General features: G+C 41.6%; 2 protein-coding genes across 5 annotated transcripts in view; one reads left to right on the top strand and one right to left on the bottom strand.

Annotated features, from left to right (window-relative positions):
* Window positions 1-22,566, top strand: RHOQ (ras homolog family member Q). Of its 2 annotated transcripts, none has more exons than XM_039569607.1 (5): window positions 1-309; window positions 458-516; window positions 15,512-15,676; window positions 16,413-16,508; window positions 17,252-22,566. In XM_039569607.1, exons 1-5 carry the CDS (start codon window positions 168-170, stop codon window positions 17,405-17,407), a joined length of 618 nt encoding a protein of 205 aa, XP_039425541.1. In that variant the 5' UTR covers window positions 1-167; the 3' UTR covers window positions 17,408-22,566. The 2 variants fall into 2 exon arrangements, with proteins under 2 accessions (XP_039425541.1, XP_039425542.1); XM_039569608.1 differs by having other exon boundaries at window positions 17,256-17,342.
* PIGF (phosphatidylinositol glycan anchor biosynthesis class F) overlaps window positions 11,335-23,151 on the bottom strand; it is a 23,657-nt gene continuing 11,840 nt past the window's right edge. For 2 of the 3 annotated variants that reach the window (XM_010393705.4, XM_039569606.1), the window contains one exon: window positions 17,589-17,968. In XM_010393705.4, coding sequence (XP_010392007.3) covers window positions 17,855-17,968 — 114 coding nt within the window. In that variant the 3' untranslated portion in view covers window positions 17,589-17,854. Of the gene's footprint in view, window positions 16,477-17,588; window positions 17,969-23,151 lie in introns of those variants that run through there. The other variant, XM_010393706.4, reaches the window with a different exon arrangement.

The following is a 23,151-nucleotide window of genomic DNA, read 5'->3' on the forward strand; positions in this document are numbered from 1 at the left end:
CGCGGCCGGGGAAGGCGGCTCCCGCCGGGCCCAGCGCGGCGGCGGATGGCGGGGGGCCGCGCCCGGCGGGGGCCGGCGGGGGCGCCCGCTGAGCGGCGGCGGCGGCGATGCCGAGGGGCCCGGCTCGGCGGGGCGCGCCCGCGGGGCCATGAGGGCGGGCTCCGGCCATGGCCCATGGCAGCGCGGCGGTCATGCTGAAGTGCGTGGTGGTGGGGGACGGCGCCGTGGGCAAGACGTGCCTGCTGATGAGCTACGCCAACGACGCCTTCCCCGAGGAGTACGTGCCCACCGTCTTCGACCACTACGCAGGTGAGCGGGCGGGGGGCCCCGCTACCGCCGGCGGCGGCAGCCGCTCTCTCCCATCCCTCCTCCCTTCAGCCCCCGGCCTTGCCCTGCCGGGGGGGGGGAGCGGCCGGGTTTTCCCCCCCTCACCCGGTGTGTTTCTCCCCCCTCGCAGTCAGCGTTACCGTCGGGGGCAAGCAGTACCTGCTGGGGCTGTACGACACCGCCGGCCAGGTGAGTGCCGAGCGCCGCCCGCGGACCCCCGGCCCCGTTCCCCCGCCGGGCGGCGATCCCGGCGCTGAAGTTATTCGCAGAGCTGTGGTCCGGGCTGGGCAGTTCAGAGGCGGGTCGGCGAGGGTGGGGGTCGATTGATAAAATCCGGCTTTGAAAGAAAACCATCGATCCAACCTCGATTCCCGAGGGCGGACAGGAGGAGACGGGCTTTATTTTTAGCGGTGCTGGGGCCGAGGCGCCACGGCATCGCCCGGCGCTGGGGTGGGAAGATGCCCGGCGCCTGCAGGGCAGTTCTCCGGGCCGGGCATCGCCCCCCGGCCAGCCACCCCCTTCCCCGGGGTGCCGACCCTCCCGTCGGCCTTCAGGTGGGGAAATGCGCCCCGTTCAGCACAGAGGGCACATGCTGCCTCAGCCGCCTCGGGTCGGATGGAGAGCCAGGCGGCCGCAGCTTGCCCTGGTTGTGGTTTACAGCACTCAAATAGCTACAAAGAGTTGTTCAAACTAAAGGTGGAAAATAATAACATGTAATTCTCAGCCACTGCCTTTGAGATAACCTGGGTTTCTTTTGCTGTCCCAGACAACTCAAATGGTTCATTTGGTTAAGATTATTACAGGCAGTTGTGAAAGATGCTTTTGATGTCAGCATGGCTCTTAAGTAACTTTAATGATGGATAAAATGCTGGATGTTTGGAGGGGTCACTGGCCTAGTGGTTTCTAAAGGGCTTCGTGATTCAAGTCATCTCTTCCTTAGCTTAACTTGCATGGCGCCAGCAATGGGCCGAGCATGGTCTCCGGAGTATTCCCAGCTTTCTGGGGATCCCTTATTTGAAACAGTTTGTGAAGGGCCTGGTCCCAGGAGGTGCAGGCGTCTCCCAAGGAGGTGCAGAGCATATACGGAAACACAGCACGGGTTTCTGTAAAGTTGTGCATTCCTTATACTAAAACTTCTTCTTACAGTGTGAGCATGTGCTTTGGTCTCACATGACCTCAGACATGCTTCCTTGTTGTAAAGAGCAACTAGTAAGATAATCTCGCTGAACTCGCATAGACTGAAGCCGTACTTTTTAACCATGTTATTCCTATACTTAATTGAACAACTGCTGCCTGAATCAGTGTACCTTTTTAGATCTGCATATAGCCTTGAGTTAGGGAATCAGCATTTAACCAGCCTTATATCTTTGTTAGGCCTGAAATAAGTAAAAAACCTAATTCCATGAGAATTGTAGGAAACAGTGCCATTTCCAGAAAGCTGATACCCTGAAGGGTGAGACTCTTCCCACAAACACTGACTTCATGGTTGTCATCTCATTGACATAAACACAAACTAGTCACATTTAAATGCACTTCTTATTACTATCATAGTCCTGTTTTTCAGTAGTAATTGGTTCAGAACATGGCTTTAAAATGTTGCTTAAGTAGGTTGCAAGTGAGGATGTAGTGCTCAGACAAAGCATTTGGTTAGTGTGCAAGTAATTTTTTTTTTATAATGAGCATTGGAAAGTGTAAAAGCAACCCTAGCACTTCTGTAAGTGTGCATAATGTATTTGGGGATGCCGTCTCAAACTGCTTGTGCTGGGCTTGTTGCTACTAATGTGAGTATGTGTTGTTAGCTCCGTGTAACCTTAACTAAGGTGGTTTTGTGGTATCCAACTGCCTGAATGTGCTGAGTGCGAACCCAGGGGACCTTTGGCCTCCTCAAAAGTTAGTAGGGAAAACTGGCCAGTTTACAACAAACAGCAAATGAAGGTGTTCTTGTTATACCAAGAAAAACTTTTCACTGTGAAGCTGTATATAGAAAAAGTTGAGGTAAGCTTTTTTCCCCATTCCTGAAAAGCTGAAATCTTCATTTTGAATTCCAGGGCAGTTTTTGAGGCACCTAGGAATAGATCTTGTTGGCCTGATTCAGAGGACCCTCAGTTCACACAGGGTATTTTAATGAGGTTACCTTTACAGATATATCCGGTCTTGGCAAAACTCCCCTTTTAGTCAGACCTGTGGTACTAATAAAATCTTTACCACTATCCCCATCCCACTTCAGCATGTTTGGGGAACTGGTGGACATCTGAGACTGCCCATGGGAGCCCCATCCCAACATCCAGTACAACTAAAGAAGGGAGTCTGTATCAAGATGCCAGTCCAGCAACTTCATTCAGTTAAAAGCTGCTTTGTCAGAGCAGCTGACAAGCCTGTCTTCTCAAAGCTGTGCAGTAATAGAAAACTTACACTAAAGCTTAAATATATTCAGTAAAGAGCAGAAAAGACATGAGTTGATAATGTCTTCTCTGTGTTGAGGAAACAGCATGCTGTACCTGGTACATGCCTGGTGCTTCCATAGACTTCCATATGGATCGGATGCATTGCTGCCCAAAGTTGGGATTTCTATGCCAGCATACATCAGTGCTTTTGTCTCTGTCATCCCCAAATAATCTTATTGCAAAATATTGGCCTGAGAGTAGAATTTTATAAAACTTGGCTGTGCATGATCGCTGTGGTAGCTAAGCAGTCCACAATCATCATCATGTTTATACTTCCAGCTCTGGACAAAGTAAATAGGTACAATCTACAGGTCTCAGTTCAGGGGGAAGAGGAGTGAAGGGGTAAATGAAAGCTCAGATAGTGACCTACTCTAAATCCATGCGGAAAGCCCATAGAAGAAGAAAGATTAAAGACCTTTTGATTCATAGCTGGTGAACAGCAGGCTCATCACCCTAAAATACTGACTTATCAATGTGTGGGTCTCTTTAACTTGGCGTGGTTATGTATTTAGCAACTTGTGACAGACTTTGCTTTGGCAGAGGAGTTGCAAGCTTTTGAGTTCCTGCAGTACTCATTTCTAGCTCACTTCTTCACAACACACACAGGATCACATGTAGTAACCATAATGATGACATAAGGCCTCATATCTTCATGAGTTTAAAATAGGTTGAGAATAAATCTATTAAAATCCCATTCTTTTCCCTGGTAATATATATAGCAAGGAAGAATGCCACTAGTGGTTCACAAAGTTCAGTTTATACACAGGCCTCTGGGTGTGTGTGAGTTCAAGAAGGCTTTTCTCTGGCTGAAAATACTGAGGCCCTGGTTCAGCAGAAAATAGCCAGTACAGCTGTTGGGCAGTGGAGGCTCTGAGAGCCCATCTGGGTTTGCAGCTGTGGAGGTGGCCTCCCATGTCAGGAGGTGGGTGGGAATTTGGTGCCATTCCTCCAGCAATTCTTCCCACAGGTGGAGCCAGCAGCTCCTTTTAGCCTTGCTGCTTGCACTGGGTGGGCTTAGAGCAGGTCTTGGTTTCCGCAGAAGATGAGAACTGTGGAACCTACCTGCACTGAAGACTTGCATCAATGCACTGAAGTTTAAACATGAGGTGCCTGTGATATTGATGCTTGGATGCGTCAGGCCTTGCAGCAGCCTCTTCTGGGAGACTGTGTGTCAATATTGCTCTTCATTGAACAGGGCTACATGGCAAAATCAGCTTGGGAAGAGAACCATGGCTTCATCAGGGGTCTGTTAAGATCACCATGTTGGAGTGCTTTTGAACTGCTGGCAAGTGATTATCATCTTGCTCTTCCGTAATATCACAAGTAATACTCCCAACTCTCAAGATGTTAAACACTTTTGGAGAAAAGTCTGCAAGCACTAGCAAAGAGGAGTGCCACATGTCCCCTTGCCATGTCCCAAATGGTCGGGATAAATGGTAGGACACAGAGCAGTTGCCTTTTGGGGATTTTGCTCTATATTGAACGTTGTTGTTTAAAATGGCAGTTGGAGTCCATCCTCCTGCCAGTTCCTTTTGCTATAGGATTTTCATTCATGGTGTCCCTTTCTTCCAGTGTGTGCTGACCATGTACAGGGGGAAGTCTTGCTCTGCTCCTATGTCTTTGCTGTGCAGGATGGTTGGGACCTAGAGGAAGGATGGGGGAGGTGCCATAGCAGAGCCTGTACTGCTCGTGTTGCTCTGGGAAGAGAGATGCTGAGGCATGGCATGGCTGCTTGGTGCAGGTTTGGCACCAAGCCAGCATCTGGGCAGTGCAGAGCAGGGTATGGTGAATCTTACTATGGTGCAGTGCCTCATAATAACATTTACATCCCTCAGCATCACTTACTGTTGATACTAGTGGGGCCTGGTCAGACAAAGCTGAGGTAAACTGTGTTCCTTGGCTTTCTGCTTTTATACCTCTGCCTTAAAGGCCCTAATACGTGGTCTGATACAATGAAGCTCTTGGTACCTTCTCACCTGTCACCAGAACAGTACCACAAAACATGCTAAGCACAAGCGCAGAACAAGCCACTTCTTGGCACGTCTCAGCTCAGATGGTCACACTGGTTGCAGCCATAGCCATCTTAATTCATCTTAACACTGATTTTTTGGTTGTTAACTGAAGCCTTGATGCTAAAGCAATTCTGTGTTAGAGCTGGCCAGGCTGCTTAAGTGTGTAAAGCTAACTCAGGTATTAGGGAGATGAGTGTCCACATTAAGGAGAGGTTTAAAAACAAACGGTTATAAATGTGAGGTGTGGTTATTAAAATGGGTGGTCCCTAAACTTGTGGTGGTTGCTATAAATAAATAGCAGTAATCTTTATACTCCTTGGTGGCTGTTTGTCTTGGCTTTGGAAGGTAGCCCTGGTCTAGCCCTAGGTACCACTCCAGTCTCTTACTGAGAAGAGAGGCAGCTGCTGGTCTGTTGTGAAATAAGAAATGTCCCTCCTCAGAGCACATTGCTACTTCTGAGTTGCCCCTACCAGGCAGCTGTAGCTCCAAATGTCAGCCTGGAGCGAAGCAGTCTCACACACTGCAAAGCCTGCCACCCTTTACTGCAGAGGTGTAAACACAGAGACCTCCAACATGATTTTGGCAGATCTAGACGTGATATGTTAGCAACTAACATCATGTCCCCTTTCTGCCCCCCCGCGCCTCCCTCCTCCCACATGTATTTTCCCTCGCTCCCTTTACATGTCCCAGCCGAGCTGGCAGCTGGCACTGGGAGGCTGTGAGCTCATGAGCTCACTCCCGGCCCAGCGTGCTGGCCTATGAATAGCTCAGCCTCCGCTGAAGCTGCTCTGTGCCTCAGGATGTTGCCAGCCACGTAGATTTAACAACTGGATGTATGCAGATAAAATAAAAACATGCCTAGATTGTCTCTTTGCAATTTAGGTTTTTCTCCTTTTAAGAGGAGGTGAAATGCCTGAGCTAACAATCTCTATATTTGGAGTTCTCTAGATAAGGTTTAAGCAAAGACAGGCTTTCTCTTTAAAAGGAAGAGGACTTTATACCTTCAGATTTGCTATTAAAAATGGCCTTGCAACAATAATACTCTCAGCGCAAAGCCTGCATCTAAACGCCTCCTTGTGAGCTGTGACTCATGCTTTGAAAGCACGGTAGCTTTCCTAGGATAGGTAAGTACTGTTATCACCAGATGGGGAGTTGCAGAATGGGAGATGGCATTCTGAGTTCCCAGAAGCATACACTAGATAGATGTTGGAAACTCAAGACAGGTACATTTCATTTTTGGACTGCCAAAAGCCCCACAGTACTTCTGAATAGCGACACTGAGTTATGTTAAAATCAAACCTGAGGGATGCATTCGAAAATCTAGATCCAGAATATCTTTGCCACATTAACAGCAAGTTAATGACAGACCAAAATAAAGAACACAAAGCAAACCAAGCTTGACAGTTCTCTGAAACTTCCATTTTTGATATGTTAAAAGCACATTTTTATGAAGACTACTGACCGAGGGCAGACCCTTGCTAAACATTGATTACATGGGCAAGTAAAAAGCCCTTTTTTTTCCTGGGTTAAGAGTCAGTAGATATCTTTCAGTTTGTGACAGAATTCTGTCTGAATTTTACTTATTTTTAATTTCTTTGACGCACAGTGGCCTCTTTCAATGCTGTCCAAACATCACCAGCTAAAAAGGAAATACTGAATACAAGCAATAGTTACTGCTCTTCCAGCACAATGTTATTGCATATCCTCTTACTGCCCAAGTTCATTTTAAGATGGTGTGTGCACCTGCACTCAGCTGAGTATCATATAATCTACAGCTGTGCTGCAGGAGGCAGGAGTGATGGAATGGGACAACTGGGTAAGGTAGCATGACTTGCAGAGTTTTTCTGATAGAGAACATATGAGATCCTGGGAATTTTCATCAGGTCCATAGTCAGACTTCTCCTTTGAAATTTGTTTCCTTTGCAAAGAGCTCTCTGTATTTTGGTAAATAGGAGAAGTATAAAAAAATGCAGTTTTCATTTATAGCCTAACTCCTGACTCAGCCTCCAAACTACATCTTAAAAGAAAGTAAATATCATTTAGATGAGAGCACTGTCTCAGTAGCACGGACCTGCAGTGTAAAAGAGCTTACAGTGTGTTAGGGTCTGATCCAAAGCTCTGTTAGCTGGCACCCTACTGCTGATTTCAGTAAACTTTGTTCCAGTTCCTTTATTAAGAACACATGGACAAAGTGGATGTAAAACCTACTTCAGCAATAAGGTTTTGTCAGTCCCAGGTATGCAAAATGACGAGTCAGCTATTCCTGTCCTCATACACCACTACCTAAAAAACCTAGGAAAATAAAATGGTTTTGCCCTTTGCTGCATGTCTTTAAACTTTTGGCCTTCATGTATCTTCATGTATCAAGCTTTCTCTGTATCTGTGGGGTACTAGAAATTAATCTTTCATTTAAAGGTGAAAAGGATGTGCTTTATAGAGACTCCAGGAACCTGGTAATTAAATAATATAAAGCACACCGATTCCACATCCTGCAGTTCTACTGTGAATCTTCAACATCTCAAAAAAGGATGCTTTGGGGCAGAACATCAGGACTTTTTTTTTTAGGCCTCCAAATTAGCAATTGCATTTCTAACAAACTGCTCCTCCTCTAATGAGAAAAAATGTAAAATAAGGACAGAGAGGAGAAGAACTGTATCTTTTTACTGCTCTGTTCCATGGTTTTATAAGCAGTCTATTTGTTTGAATTAGTGACTGGGTGAGCTGCGTTAAGAAAAATGTCTGAATGCTATGTGACACTTTCAGCAGTTCTGAAGAGGTTTTGTCATTTGACACTTTTAAGTTACTGTCCCCAGTCTGTTTTAATCCCGCTCCATGCTGCATCTGTGCTGTGGCACGTGTGCAATAATTCTTTGCTATGTCTGGCACTCGCTGGTGTGCACATAAAAATGCAGGTGGTAGCATTATTCTCCAGAGCAAAGCAACATCTGTCAGCATCCTAGGTGAGTGTATTGCTTCATGTGAATAAAACACAGACTCAGAGAACCTCAGGCAGCTTGTGCTCTAAATTAGATGTAGCCATCAAGACTTTAAGATCATCATTAGAATGAACTTAATGCTAATTCCTTGTTGGTCTGATTTCCAGTTGGGATTCAGTGTTGGAATCAACAAGGGATGGATGCCAGGTGTGACCTGGAATGCATCTTCAGTTACGACCAAGAGATAGGCCAGCCACGGGCAGTGAGATGGCTTACGAATTCCCTATTTAAGAAAGAAAAACCATAGGCAGTTTTTCAATTGCCTTAACATCTGCTGAGTGTTTTACCATGTTCTTCAATGGAAGCTGTTAGTCCTACCAAATGGGACTTGATATAAAACAAGGTGCAGAAGACTCTTAGGAACTCCTTTAATTCCAGAAACTCTTTCATTGTGATGTGTTCACTCAAGGTGCAGATGATGGCCCTGGCACTCTCCTGAGAAGCTGTGTGATGGGAGCTAATCTTGAGGAGGCAGTGTGAAGCTGTAGTCTTCTATCTGTTGCTCAACACTGGACTGAAGGGGTTTACTTATAAAAGGTGAAAGGGAGTGGGACACTTAACTGATCAGTCTTGCTTGTCTGATCAGTCTTTATATAGATAGCAAATTAAAAGACATGTCTTATAGGGATAACAGTGTTAAACCAACTCTATTCTATAGGCTGTTTTGCCTGTGAGAACAGGTCATATTGTTCTGTGAAAATAGTGAGAGAACCCATCTTTCCAAAGAGCAGGTTCTGCAGAGGATCTGACCAGATCTCCATGTCAGGGTGCATTAAATTTTTTAACTTTGATTTGCTGTATCTGAAAGAATGGAAAATCCTGATTGTTCATGGCTGCAGACACAACAACTGGGGTGAATTCCTTTCCTGGAGAAAATGGAAATCCGGTGTGGAAAGAGTGCTGTTCATAAAGTCACTGACAGTGAGAAAGAAACACACTGCAGGACTGAGATTTCTTATGGGCAAGGAGTGAAAGGTTTGTCCATGGCAGCTACTCTGCCACTTCTTAGGAGCTCCATAGTGGGTAGGCAACTGGCTTAAGTGAATGTGTTGAAGTAGAACTGTGCTTGCAGTCAGCTGAATACATGTTCCATTGATACAGATGCTAAAATAATAAGCCCTACAGAGAAAATTCATGGACTTTCACTTTTAGACAACCAAGAAGAAACCAGCAAGTCGAAGTTCTCATGGTGATGGAGAGAAGGGAGTGTGCTATTGAGACCATCTAGGAAAGTAGTTTAGCATCACCACATGGCTAGATGTAGCATTTGGACAGTATTGAATCCCACATTAAGGCTGGGATCAAATCTGATCGCTTAATGAAAATTTTGTGTATAATAAAAGAAACATTCTGTTCTTCCTGTCTCTAATGCTCTAAAATCCATCTTACTAGGCTCCATCTTCCAGCTAGTTATTTCTCTCTATCCAGAAAAGCTTTTCAGACATGTAAGCACCTGCACAGTTCCCAAATATGCTACGAGGAAAGTTTTGTTTAAAAAAAAAAGGTAATTCACAAACCCTGGGCTTTTTCAATGTATGATTCATATGTCCTTTGAACAGTCCTCCTCACAGGAATTCAGAAATGGATTTAGATCAGTTTACTTCATTTTTAGAATACAATGGAAGAGCACTTACCCTGCATTCTTGCAGCCTTTTCTAAAAATTAAAAATAGATGCTGGGCCCAAACCAGCAGCTTTTTGCACTCTCTGGGAAACCTGTGCGAACAAACCACAACTGGGCAATTCTGCTTTCTTTAGCAATGCAAGCTGTATCCTCAGAAGCCTGTGAAGAGACAGAGGGTCTGTAGTGCACTTTTCCCCTGCAGCCAGGGAATAATCACTGCATCGCTCTTGTTTTGCTGTTCAGAAGCTAGGGGCTACAGATGTAGGCAACTGGATAATCAAATACAGTCATCAGCGTAGCAGAGCTTGGGCTGCGGAATTGGACAAGCAGACGTTTTATGGCAATGCAGTGTCAGTCCAAACTGCAGCTTTGTGCCAAATGGTCCTGCGTTAATGGTGCCTGGTGAGTGGCAGTGCCAGGAAACCAGCATCCTGGGGGACACTCCACTCCCCTTCCTTGCAAAGGGTTACAGTGTTACTCAGCCCAGACTGAAAAATTTGAAGTGTGTTTTTTAGCCAGGGAAGCAATTTATGCTTGGCATGGGGCAGCACAGGCCACTTCCCTCTCTCTCCTCCCCCACCAAGCATCTCATAGAATCAGAAACCACAGGGTGATTCAGCAGAGTGAAGTCTGTTTCCTGGTGTGCTTCAGGAGTAAGCAGTTGCTTTCAAAGCCTTCAGAGGCTTTGCCTGGTGCTTATGGCAAAGCTGCAGATCAGCCTTTAATTCCAATTTGCGGGAGATGGCAAGATGTGTCCAGAGGTAGCTGGGAGCTGTTACTAAGTCCATATGTTATGTACAGCAGTCATTATGGTTCACTTGTTATGTTTTCCAAAATATTACAGGGAGTCTTCTGAAACAGAAACTTATTTTCAGGTAGGAAAACTGAAAAATGCAGTCTTGAAGGATAGCTTTGAAATGCATTTCAAAACTTGAAATATGGCAATTCATAGTGAGAGAGGACTTCTGAATCTTGTTACTATGAAATGGTTAAAACTTAGACTTTTACCTGGGATTTTACTCTGCAAAACTCTGCCTCACTGAGCCCCTCTGAGCAGTAGTGATTTACCCTTTGCTGCATGAAGGTTGGATTCCTCTAGCAACTCTGCCTGATGTCTATTTTTGGCTTCCCCTCTAAAAACAGATGGTTGGGAGTGAGAACCTCTTCTTACGATTGGTGTTGTAAGCTGTGAAAGCAACAGATGGTTGCTAACACAGAGATCACAAACCCAGCGGTTTTGAGCTCCAGTTTTTCTTCCAGTGGTGCAAGCTTTATTTTGTTTCCACCCATCTACTTTATACCTCTTGGAATAGAAATAGGTTTATCAAGGGTATGTCAGTATAACAACTGGAGGTGCATTGTTAAAATTTCATTCCTAAGCTGCAAAACACATAAAATAATTCATTACTTCGGTTCTGTCAGAACAAGACACTGTGTATTAAAACATGACACATCTTAGGCCCCTGCGTCAGTGTTAATGACATATCAGAATTTGGTTTCTCCTGTTTTTTTAAAAACACTAGCAAGGAAATAAAAATCAAACAGACAGATCTAGGTTAACATTGTCTTTGCTACTTGCAATGGCAGACCTGAGAGGTGTGAAATTCCTCAAAGGTCTTGGTCAAGATGAGGGAAGATATTGGCTGCAAAGGACTAATTGCCTTTCATCTCTCCAAAGTGGACAGAGAGACCCTAATACCATTCCAGATGAGAAGGAGGCCTGTGGTCTCACATTACTGACAGCAGGGTAAGGACCTCTGTCTCTGTGTCCATCACTTTAACTTGAGCTGGGAGGAGCGTGATACCACAAGTCAGGGAAGCTACAAGGTCTCTAGTATGACAGAATCTCTGTATGCCTGCACCTCTCATTTCAGTTTTCTAATAAATATAAGGAAATAATGCTTTTTGTGGGTCAAGAAGGTTGTCCAGAAATAATTATACTCCACTTTGTCTGAGTTTATTTTTTAAAAAGTATCCCACTGCACATAAGCTGTGTACATCAAAGGCTTTTGGAGTACTTTGCAAAGACTAATGCATTATTAAACTAGCAAACCCCTACAGATGGGAAGATGCAAATAGAGAGAGGATAATGATTTGTTCAGGACTACATACTGTGTCAGTGGCAGAGTTAGGAACACAGTTTGTGTGGTTTTAGCTGTGTCTCTCAGCTGATATCTATCTATAGAACTGGGTAAAAGTATTAGTTCAAAATCAAATGCATGACTTGAAATGGGGCACTGCAATCTGCTTTTGGTCTGAGCAAACCCATGAAATGAATATTATAATGCTGTGGAATTGCAATACCATTCTTCAGTCTGCATACAAAAAGTTTCTCAAGACCTCTGTTTATGAACAGGTAAATGTTGGAAATAGCCAGATTTTGGACATGTTAGAGCAAATCCACTTCACCATCCAAAATACAGTATTCAAGTATAAGGCAGCAGAAAATCTCAGGCAGATTTTTAGGTACTGTAACATAGGAGACCTAAAGATTTTAAGGAACCAAGATTTTAAGGAACCAAGATAAAGGCAATGCTAGACATAACTGTAGCCTACCATAAGAAGACATGGTAATTTAAAAGTCTGAACTTCCACCCTCCACTCTAAAACAAAACGCCCCATTTGTAGTAGTTGAGAAGCCAAGTCCTTAGTCCATCTCATCTCCTTTTTCATGTCTGTTGTGTACTGGCAGCTGTCCTGGGTTTCCGCAGGGATACTAGGGAAATGATGAACAGCCCTGCTGCAGTGTCATGTCTTTTAGAGGGATCACAGCTCCACAGAACATTAATTAAATCAACATCCTTGTGTCCAATTTTGTTTGGAGTTATTACAGCCCTCGTATTTTCTGTCTGTATTCACCTGCTTCAGCAAACAATTTTTTAAAAACTCTAGAGTATGTTGGAGAATGAGCTGTTTCACCATTATAGCCTGGAGTTTTTGAGACTTATACTGACTATTTTGATCCTTAGGGGCTTTCTTGCCCATCTTATTCACATTCTTAAAATATTCCTGCTAGTATCCTTAAATATTTTTAAAGCCTAAATATATATGCAGTGCCTCCCCCAATCAGATTGTCTAATTAGTCTAATTGCTGTATAGGGTGGTGTGTACATGCACTCAAATAGGAATTTATGTTGACTGGCTAGGATAATCAATTTTGGTGTTGCATTTAATTTTAGAATAAACCACATTTATTTCCCTTATACTAGATTCAGGAAATAAATTATAGTTGAAGCAATAAGATTTTTCCAGGCTTCTCTAATATTTTGTCTAAATTAATTTGGTATTTCAGATTCTTCTACCAATTGCAGCAGTTATGTTGGCCCAATACATCAGTTTTACAGGTTTATTGCTGTTTCTGAGGGGCTGTTGGGAAGCGGAAGGAGTCTTTAAGCACAGATGGCCTACGAGATGCTGACAAAATTTAAGTTGGGTTTCTCACAGGAGGACTCAGGACCAGTCCAATCATGTGGTGGGAGGCTTTGTTAGAACTACTGCCACTATTAATATTGATGCACACCTAATGTTCAGAGCACAGACAAGGTTTAAAGGAGAGCCTGAGAGCACAGACATGTTTCAAGCAGCAGGACTGGTGGGTACAGCCAAATTTTCTGATAATTTAAGGAAGAGTAAATGCAGTGAAGCCACTGTAGCAAATACCATACACATCTTTGGCTGCGGTACATGATGTATCCAATCACATTGTACTTGCCTTCAGTTTAACTTCTTAATTACACTGCATGGACCCACAGCTTACCCAGTGCGAGTGGGACAGGGTATAAATCAAAAGGCACATAAACAAATGCAGGAGCAGGAAAGGAGATCAGACCTGAGACTGGCTTTAAGAAAATGATTAATATTTGCTATGAATAAAGGTCCATCTGTAATTTGAAATGGATTAACTAAAGAGCTATTTTAAGGTTAATGGACTTACAGTAATTTCTGCTGACATGAAATGCTTTCTCCACTCCAGCGTTTAGTGCAGGCAGTATTCTAGTTATCGTAATCCAAATATGACATTTTGAGAAAATGTAGAGTATAGGGATGGCAGCTCTTTGGTGGTAGGAATAAATTACAGCTTTAAACTAGATTTTTAAAAAACACAACCTATACACTAATACCCCACATATGATTTAGAGCTGAATTTGAGAGCAACTGATGGATCTACTGTACGTTCTTTCATGCAGGTTGTGTACTCCAGGGAACAGAGTAATTGGCAGTTGGGAAGCTTCTTTTAGGATTTTGATCTCCACCCCAGAAAACAGAGTGCAACCCTGAGCAGGATCTAGCTATATTCAGTAGTAGAAGTGAAACGTAAAATACATGCCAAAAAAACCCCAACTGAATATTGAAGAGTTTCAACTTCCTGTCTTGATGTTCTTGAAGTTATTTCTGCTTTCTGTGATGAATGTCCACAGATTTGGAAAAGACAGGGTTACTGTTTTTTTCTTCTGAATCAGGACAAGAGCCTGACACTGGCAGGGAAAAGGCCTGTCAAATGCGGTAGCTTCACAGTGGTGTCAGTTACTGTGGTTATGGAATTGGGAAGCCATGTTAACAATTAAGAATGCTCTAGCTAAGTGACAAGCCTGTGTACAAAAGTGACAGTAGAGTGGATACTCAAAATGGCACAAGAGTATGACAAGTAATGATCACCTCCTTGCCACTGCAGAATTTCTGCCTGTGCTTGTCTTTCCTCCAGTTCACAATGAGAGTAACAGCTCTCTTCCCATAGCTGTTGACTTCCAAATAGAAAGATGGGTATAGCAGAAACTGTTTTCTGAGGAAGTTCTCACAGTTTTTCTGATATTCTAGTGACCATGTTTAAAACCTAACAAATCAATGAAGGGTGTTTTTGAGGGTGTGACTGTAGGTTAATAATCTGGTAATGTGGCTGTTGCCAAGGAAACAAAAATTTAATTTTCTGACTCATTTCAAACATGGACTTGAATTACATTTCTGTCTCTATGTTTAATGAACAAATCATTCCATTATTTGTGAGATTTAATTAAGATGGGGAGTTTACATGGGGAAGAGGGAGACTGCTGCAGCTGCCATAATAAACTGGTGTTTCCTGTGGAAGGCATAAATCCAGCATTTATCAGTGTCTCTGCAATGCCTGGGCTCAGTCTTAGTTATCTACGTTACAAAAACCACCAAAACCCTATGGTAGGAATGGTAAGGCGTCGGTTCACTGCCAAAGACCAAAGGAAGCCTTGCAGAGGGAAGCTGGGGCATGTTCCCTCTGGCTGTTAGCTAAAACAGAGGGCAAGAATCCACTTTCTCCCTTGCCAGAGAGAAATTTGATTTACAGTGCAGGCAATGCTCCCAGGTACTTGTCTTGCCACACTATTGTATGCCCTGGCAGTAGGGCTGCTGGCTTTAAATGCTGTGGTTCTAAACATCCTAAATAAACTTTTCACAGTAACTCCTCCCCCAAACCCCCAACAAACAAACGAACACAAAGGCATTAATTAACCCTGTTAGTGTTCTTGACCCTGAATTTCTGTTCCTTCTGATCCTTTGCTGGGCTTGCTAATAGAAAGCACAGTCTAGAGACAAGAGGTCCCTTCTGATCCTTCCTACTGCCCTGAACATTAGCAACAGGACTGTAAGGCTTCTACAATGAAAATTCTAAAGAGGGCTTTAAATATCACCTCTATGTATGATCCAAAATAGAACATTTAAATGCACTGAATAGCCTTAATCTAGCCTAGCTTTGTGTAACCTGAATGACTCTACAGCAGTCTCATCTGCTCATTTCTCTACAAATACTAATCTTTGATCTGCAAGTATGTTTGAACCATAAGCCTTTTGGTTTTGTTCCTTAAGTAAAAACTTTTTAAATGGTAGTCTTCTGTATATTCTCATAGAGAAGTTTCTATCAGTATTAACACATTTTTCAAAATACTTATATTGACATGTAGTTATCTTCATATGTAGATTTTGCTCTAACAGTGACACTAACCTGGAATAGTTTTAAACATTCAGAAAGTTTACCTCAACAACCTTCATGAAATGCAAATACAGTTTCTGAATATAACTGTTAAAATTAACAAAATACAGGCAACAATTTAATATTGCAGATAACAGAATTTTTCTTCCTTAGGAAGACTATGATCGTCTGAGACCTTTATCTTACCCTATGACCGATGTCTTCCTTATCTGCTTCTCAGTGGTAAACCCTGCTTCATTTCAAAATGTGAAGGAAGAGTGGGTACCAGAGTTGAAGGAATATGCACCTAATGTTCCCTTTTTACTAGTAGGAACACAGGTATATTTGGTTCTGTTCTACTTTATTTAAACAATTAGGATCATTGTATGGTGCCTTTTCTCTGGGCTGGAAGTTCAGGCCCAAAAGGACCTGAGCAGCACCTCCTTCTGCCTTTGGAGGAACAACCCTTAGAGGTGGCAGAAAAACCTAGATATATCTTGTTCTCCAATGAGCTATCTCCACTTTGTTAAAAAAACTTATGTCCATTGTAAACAGGGTGGCAAGATTGGCTGCACGTCTCCCATGTGACTTTCTAAAAAGTCACGGGACTTATGGACTAGAATTGTCTGCTCATGCCCACGTTACTGGAATTACTGGGTCTACAACTATTAGTCACATGCAACATTTGCTGAAGCAGAGGAGGAAGGGGAGAAGTGAGAAAATTTCCTCTTGTTTTTTGTGGGTAGTGGACTGGGCTTCATTTATGAAGTGACCCACATGTTGGTGTTACCTTTGGGTTAATCTTTCAGCTCTGCATTTGGTATTCTAAGATGATCACATCTAATTGAAGAGCTGAATACAGAATAAATGTTTGTTCCTTCTGGATTAAGGGTTCACAGCTTAAATACAGGGCTTCTGAATCAGGAAGGGTCCATGATTTGAATCGTGACATGACTCCATTTTTATAGAGATAATATTCCATTAAATAATTCTCCTTTAAAATGAGGGTATCATATTGCCTGCTGACTTTTGTTTAGAGGAAGTATTCCAGCATGACTTCAATCTTTCTTGCTAGATTGATCTCCGTGATGACCCAAAAACTCTGGCAAGACTGAATGATATGAAAGAGAAGCCCATATCTGTGGAGCAAGGACAGAAGTTAGCAAAAGAGGTAAACTGGATACTCCTTAATGAAACCAAGTAACAACAACAACAACAACAAAACCCCCCTATTTCTACCTGACTTTGTCTTCCTTTACCACTTTTTGCATATCTTTTACCAGTCCACATATGAAACCTTGTGACTGCTTACCAGTTAACAGTACTTACTTACATTAATGAATAAAGGTAACAAGCAGACTTATGTAATTACACTTCTTGTTAGTAGTAGTTCTAATTTTCACTGTAGACACTTGTAAAAGCTATACAAGCTATATAAATATTAGTCAATATAATTAAAATCCAGACTGGTTGAGGCTGGAAGGGACCTCTCCTGCTAAGCAAAATGCTGGAAGTATCTTTTAGAAATTATTTGAAAATGTCATACTACCATTTTAACTACTGTGTGGATAATTCTTACCAGGACACTTACAGAGCCTTTATTTTTGAAACACAAATGGGTCATGTAATTCTTTTTTTGCTCTTTAATTATTGAACATATCTTAGGCCCCCACTGCCAATCTAAAGACCATATTTGTTTCCTATATAAACCAACCAAATTAAATACCTTCCAGATCTTTGGATGAAACACAAATCTTATTTTCTCCTACAGGGGGTGCACATGCATATAACTTTTTTAGATTGCAGCCAAACATTGTAATGTTACTATGGGGGGAAAAAAAAAAAGCAGCAGTGCCCAGATGGAATTGAACAGCTGAGACGTACTGCTATTGAAATAACTTACTTTCTTGACAGATAGGAGCCTACTGCTACGTGGAGTGTTCAGCTTTAACACAGAAAGGACTGAAGACCGTTTTTGATGAAGCTATTATAGCCATTCTAACTCCAAAGAAACACACAGTGAAGAAGAGAATAGGCTCAAGATGCATAAACTGCTGTTTGATCACGTGAGAGACATTTGACAATGGCCAGGCTTACTGTGAAATTCTACTGATTTTAAATACAATGCATTAAGTACACAGAGAATTTGTTACAGGTTTGAAAGCTAAACCTACGATTCTGCCTTCTACAACCAGTGAAATCCAGAGGATTAAAATCAAACTCAACGAACTTGTAATAAGAAGCCACCACATCTGTTACAAGTATTTTATTCAGACTGGAAGGTACAGTCTCTCAGGGTTACACAGTCTAGAGGAAGCAAAAACTGCACCATGCTGAAATGGCAACTATGTGATTTTATTGAGTGGTGATGCTTGGCCTGAAATACTTTAATTGAATTTGGACAGTCTTCTGCTTTGACTATATATATATATATATATATCTATCTTAAAAAAACCAACTTTTGCACAGTCTGTATGGAATCTGCACAAAGAAATACCTTGTCTCTCTTTGCTCCAGTTATCTGCTTTTGTATGTAATCTGCTTCCGGTTCCAGTGTATCCACAGAGGTGCAATAATCAGACCAGCCGTATAGCCAAAGGTAGCTCCGAGGGAACAGGAAATGGGCCATACCTGAGGGGAGAACGCAAGGTAAAAGCAGACAATGAGGAAAATGTCTGTGGCTTTTTGTACTTCATGAGCACAAAGTCTAGGTACTGAAAGACAGTAGTCTTATTCTACTTTAAAGCTGGATGTGCTTTCCTAAAAATGCCAAAAGCGTAACAATCATCTTCATGAACACTAAATGCTGTTGTACAGTTTTTAATTAATATGCATTAAAATGTAAGCAGGCTTCTGGCTATTGCAGACTTTAGTTTGATAGTCCAAAAACTATGTGAAAAAAACCCCTTAGAAGTATTTATATCCCCTGAAGCATTCAGCTGACCTAACTTCCTACTCTGCTGCATACATTTGGATACCTACAGACTTCTCAGCAATTTCTCCTTTCAATCTCTCATGGTGTTTTGAAACTTTTAGCTGTGTAGAGATGAACTAGTATTCAAATAAGGCCAGAGACTGAGATGGATAGAGGCTTGTTGGCTTTTTTTTCTTGTAAAGTATGTAAAAGCATAAATTTCCCTCTGGCTAGCAGTAGGGAGGGAACATAAATTTGGAAGCTGACTGAACATCTTGCACCCAGATCATCAAACTTGTAGTAAGCCAGTTATGTCAAAGAGAGCTTTAATTATAAGCTCTTATTTTCTATTGCAAGAACAGGAAGCCAACTCAATAGAGCCGACTCACTTTAACAAACCATCTTGTACTGAACCAGAGTAGTAATGGAATTCTCCCCTGCCCTTTATTTTTTTAATTGGTATTGATTTGCGGGGAGGAGTGGCCAAACCAAGACTTAACCAGTCTGTCATCAGATGTAGCTCGTATTACCAGTCCACTACATACTGCATTTGATGAAAGTCTCAACTAAGTGGTGATTAAAATATTTATTGTAGAATAAACACAATTCCCACGCCTCTTCAAAATTCTCCTTTGAATTTTTTTTTTTTTTTTTTGCAAGGACAGTTTTGCAGTTCCTGCTGTACTATGCATATTCCTAAACAAAGTACAGACTGGACTCTCCTATTCTTTTGTTTTTTAAATTAAGGGGGATATTTCCCCCCTCTGTAGTACTTGAGACTGAGAAATGCACTAGACAATAGAGGAAATATCCCAATCTCCAGCCTTCTTTTCTACTTCACTTTGACTTGCAATTCATGAATATCAAATGAACTTACTCTTAACGGTCCTGGTTCCTCCTTTCATTCATTTTCCTAGCTCTGATTCTTCTCTTCATTATCACTTAAAAGAATATATTTATTCACATCCTTTGATCATGGGAATTTTAACTATGAATAAGAGTAATGTATTTTGTCCTCTGCTCTTTCATCTTCAATCTCCTCAGCTGTTTCATCTTCACATTCCTTAGCATTTACAGCTTTATATGTTATTTGGAGGTCTTAAGGAGTGTAGCAAAGATGACTATTAAACAAGGTGCCTTAGGTACTCTTTATTGACCTTGTTTCATTCTTTCATTTTCATACATTCTGTCTCTGCTGCTTGTTTTTGTTGCTGAGTATTTCAGCAGTTGCCTCTCAAGCCAAAGATTTGCTTGTTTTCATTCATTTACTGTGTGTTGTAGATCATCCATAAAAAGCCTTGAGAGGCTTTGGCATGGTAAGGTACTACACATATTCAAAACTCACATAAGTTTGTGGCCTTGGCTAAACTTACACTTCAGGTGGATCTTTTCAGCTTTTAAATGAAATGTAATTGTTTCTAGCATTTTGCATATTACACACGTCTAAAGGACAAAACAATAAAAAAGTCCCTGAAACCCTTCCGCTCACTCAGTAACATTCAGATGGAACACAAGTCATACTTTCTTACCCACTGATGAAGTCAAATACCACCCTAATATCCACAAAACTACGGACAACAGCTTCTTAACTTTTACATCAAGTTACTTAACTTGCTTTTACATCAGATTTGCTGAGTGATCAATAATCAACCCTTCATGAAATTTTTACCTACATTAGGTGAATTTGTAGTTGCCTATTTGCTTTGCAGAAGTATAGGTAGATGATGGACTCTGAATTGATCATATTCCCCTAACTAGAGAGTGAATATCCCTGATGACTCAATGACCCTGTATATTGTGCTATTTTGTGTATAGTGGGTGATTATTGGTATGATTAAAAAGATCTCTGATGATGTAGCCTCTTTCACCTGACTGAACTGCAACTTGGGACATGGTTTTTCAATAGCTATGTAACTTTTAATATTAATTATGCCTCTGTCTTCTAAAACATTCAATTTTTGCTTTGGTTTTTAAAAACCAGTGTTACCTTACATAAGTTTCAAGCTCTCTCTTAACAGTTGAGTCTCTGACCTCTGAACACTCACGAATGGCAGGTGACAAAGATAGGGAACAAAGGGAAGAAACCATAAAACACTCCATCTCCGCATCTATGAATAAGACAGAAAGAGACACCATCTCCTCCCTTCTAGTGGCATGGAACAGAGGGGTACTAAGCCAGGCTCTTGTTCTTACTGTGCTGCTTGGACAGCCCAAAGTAGTTCTGAAGGCAGTTTGACTGGCCTTTTGAAAACTCCCTAAGCACAGCAGTTAAAAGCCTGGACTTAAGAGCGTTGCTGTCCTTACCTTATTTTCTCTAACCCTCAAGACAGGGCAAAATCCACTAACAAACAGGTAATAATACCAGTTTTGCACCTTTTATTCTTGGCTGATGGCTTTTAGGCTACATATAGCCCAATGCACCCATGGGTATATCTAAAGCAGCAAGTTGTCAAAGACAGATAAGATATGGCTCTTAAGCACATTGGCTGCACTAAAATAACACCACTTCCACATGCTTGTGACTGTATATGAAAATGGGTTGCTTTTTTCTGTGGAAGTGGGTTGCTTTATTTTGTATTAGCTGCTGGCCTCATTTTTCTGAGGCTCTCACTTTCTTCTGGACTTTTTTAAATGACTTTGACTTACTCGATTGGCCTGCTTTTGCCCCGTCTTTCATATTACCTCAAACTTGGTTTAATGTCCTTGACTTGGTATGAACTGCCTGTAAGTGATAAAAATCTAAGCAGCAAATATCTGTCTGCCTGTTCCAAGAGATTCCATTCTGCTTGCTTAAAATATGCAACTTGTAATACACCCCTCTTGATCTCTGAGAACTTTTCAGCTCAGTTCCTCCTTACTTCATGCTCCCTTCTGCCTTGAGGAAGCTGACATATCCTACCCCAGTACTGATGTCACATCTGGGCTGGGTCAGCAGCAAGGGAATAACTTAGGCCACATGGCCTAGCTGCACTTTTGTTGAGGGGAAAAAGGCTGATGTGGAGAGGAAAGTGTGGGGACTACAGGAGACAGAACAGAACATTTTTCATGAAACTGTCATGAAATGCCTTATCTGTCTCAGCAGCTGGGAAGCATCAGCTACCATTCTCACAGCCTAACACAAGAATCAGTTTACATATCAAATGCAGGATGAAAAGGGCAATTTTAACAACCTGTAGATGATTACTAGGAACCTGAACAGCAGCTTGGCAAAAACAAATCTTAACAAGAACAAAAAACACATTTTAAAGGATGGAGCATGAGCCAGTGGTTAATGCAAAATTATTCTGACTTCTGCTATTAGCTTAAATTTTCTTTTTGCATTTTCATCTGGCAGCAGTGTTAGGACTTCACAGGGATTTCTTTAGTCTAGCTAAACAGACACTGCAGAACTGCAAGGTTTTTAGTATATATTAGAACTCATTTTAAGAATAATGACTTGAAATAGGAATTGCCAACCTTTCAGGACACAAGTGAGCTTGTTTCCTCAGCACTCTTTAGAACACCTAAGATTCTATAACGTGAGAATGCTTAGCATATTGCATGGAAAGCAGAGCATGTTGCAGGATCTCAGCAAGGTATCTAGCTCTGCTGGACTGTGCATGTAGCTAGTTAAACCAGAATTCTGACTGCATGACAGTTCTGTCATCTATTACAGGTCTGTAACATGCATCCCATGCAAGGGGAATTACATAGACATTGATAAGGACATAAAGGCCAGATTCTTATAGATCAGAGGAGCAACACAATGTTTTTAAAAATACCACGAAGTAAGCAGCTGCCTGCTGGAACTTTCATTATACAAATGCAAATACAGTGGGGCAATCTACTGTACTTATTTCTTTTTAGTAAAATTAAGAGTGCTTTTCTCATATTCCTAAACACATTTTTTTTGGTATGCTTACTGTTTCAAAAGACCCATTTGACTGTCAATTAGAAGGCTATGTAATTATTTTTGTTTCATTCTAAACTGAATAAATGAGCACAATTATTTTCCCTCCCTGTTTCTAATATGCCTTAAATTCCTAATTGTTTAGTCTGTACTGTCTTAAAAACTTCAGTACATGCCTTTAATCTATTTTGGTTGCGTGCACACGTTAACTACAAGTGTCTTATCACATTGTACAGAATGTGTGTGTTGACAAGCACACACCAAGAAGAAAGTGTGAGGTTTTTTTCAGGCTGGCATTTGTAACTAGAAGTTGGTTTCATGGATTTGTGTTCTAAAGTTATAGCAAGCATAACTGCCTTTGATCTCACCATTAACGTTTACATTTAGAAAACACCTTATTAAATAAACAATGATAACCACACTAAAGTGGAACAAGCTTCTACCTCTGTTTAAAACAACTACAACTGCATATTATCCCTTCTTCTCATATTAAGCAACTTCTCTTCTAACAAAACTTTCACAGTAAGTAGTAGATCCAAAGAGAAATACAAGAAGGAAACCCTCTGAGCTGTGTTAAGAACCAAAGTAGTGTGAAAGTTTATAGTCCCATTTCAGCTTACTTGAGTAAGCACCAAGAACTGTACCCAAGATTCTCCGGATGACTTTTCAGGCTACAAATGTCTGAGAGGTATCTAAGGCTAATATTTACAGTCATATTGGCTAAATTACATGGCAGTCAGTCAACTCAGGTGAGCTATATCAGCACTACCTATTATGTTTGCAGCATCCACCACGAAGTAGGAATATAGCAATTTTACTTCTACCTAATAATAACACTGTAAGCAGAATATTATTTCAAACTCACTTTTTACCACTAGTAACAGGTACTACAGCTCAAAATAATGCTACAAAAAACCCAGATGTTTGGGAGGGTATGCACACAACAAACCCAGAGACATGTTTTAAAAGTCTGTTATCAAACATGCAATAAACCCAGGAACTTCCCAGTGA

The sequence above is a fragment of the Corvus cornix genome, chromosome 3 (assembly GCF_000738735.6).
Source record: "Corvus cornix cornix isolate S_Up_H32 chromosome 3, ASM73873v5, whole genome shotgun sequence".
Taxonomy (NCBI): Eukaryota; Metazoa; Chordata; class Aves; order Passeriformes; family Corvidae; genus Corvus; species Corvus cornix.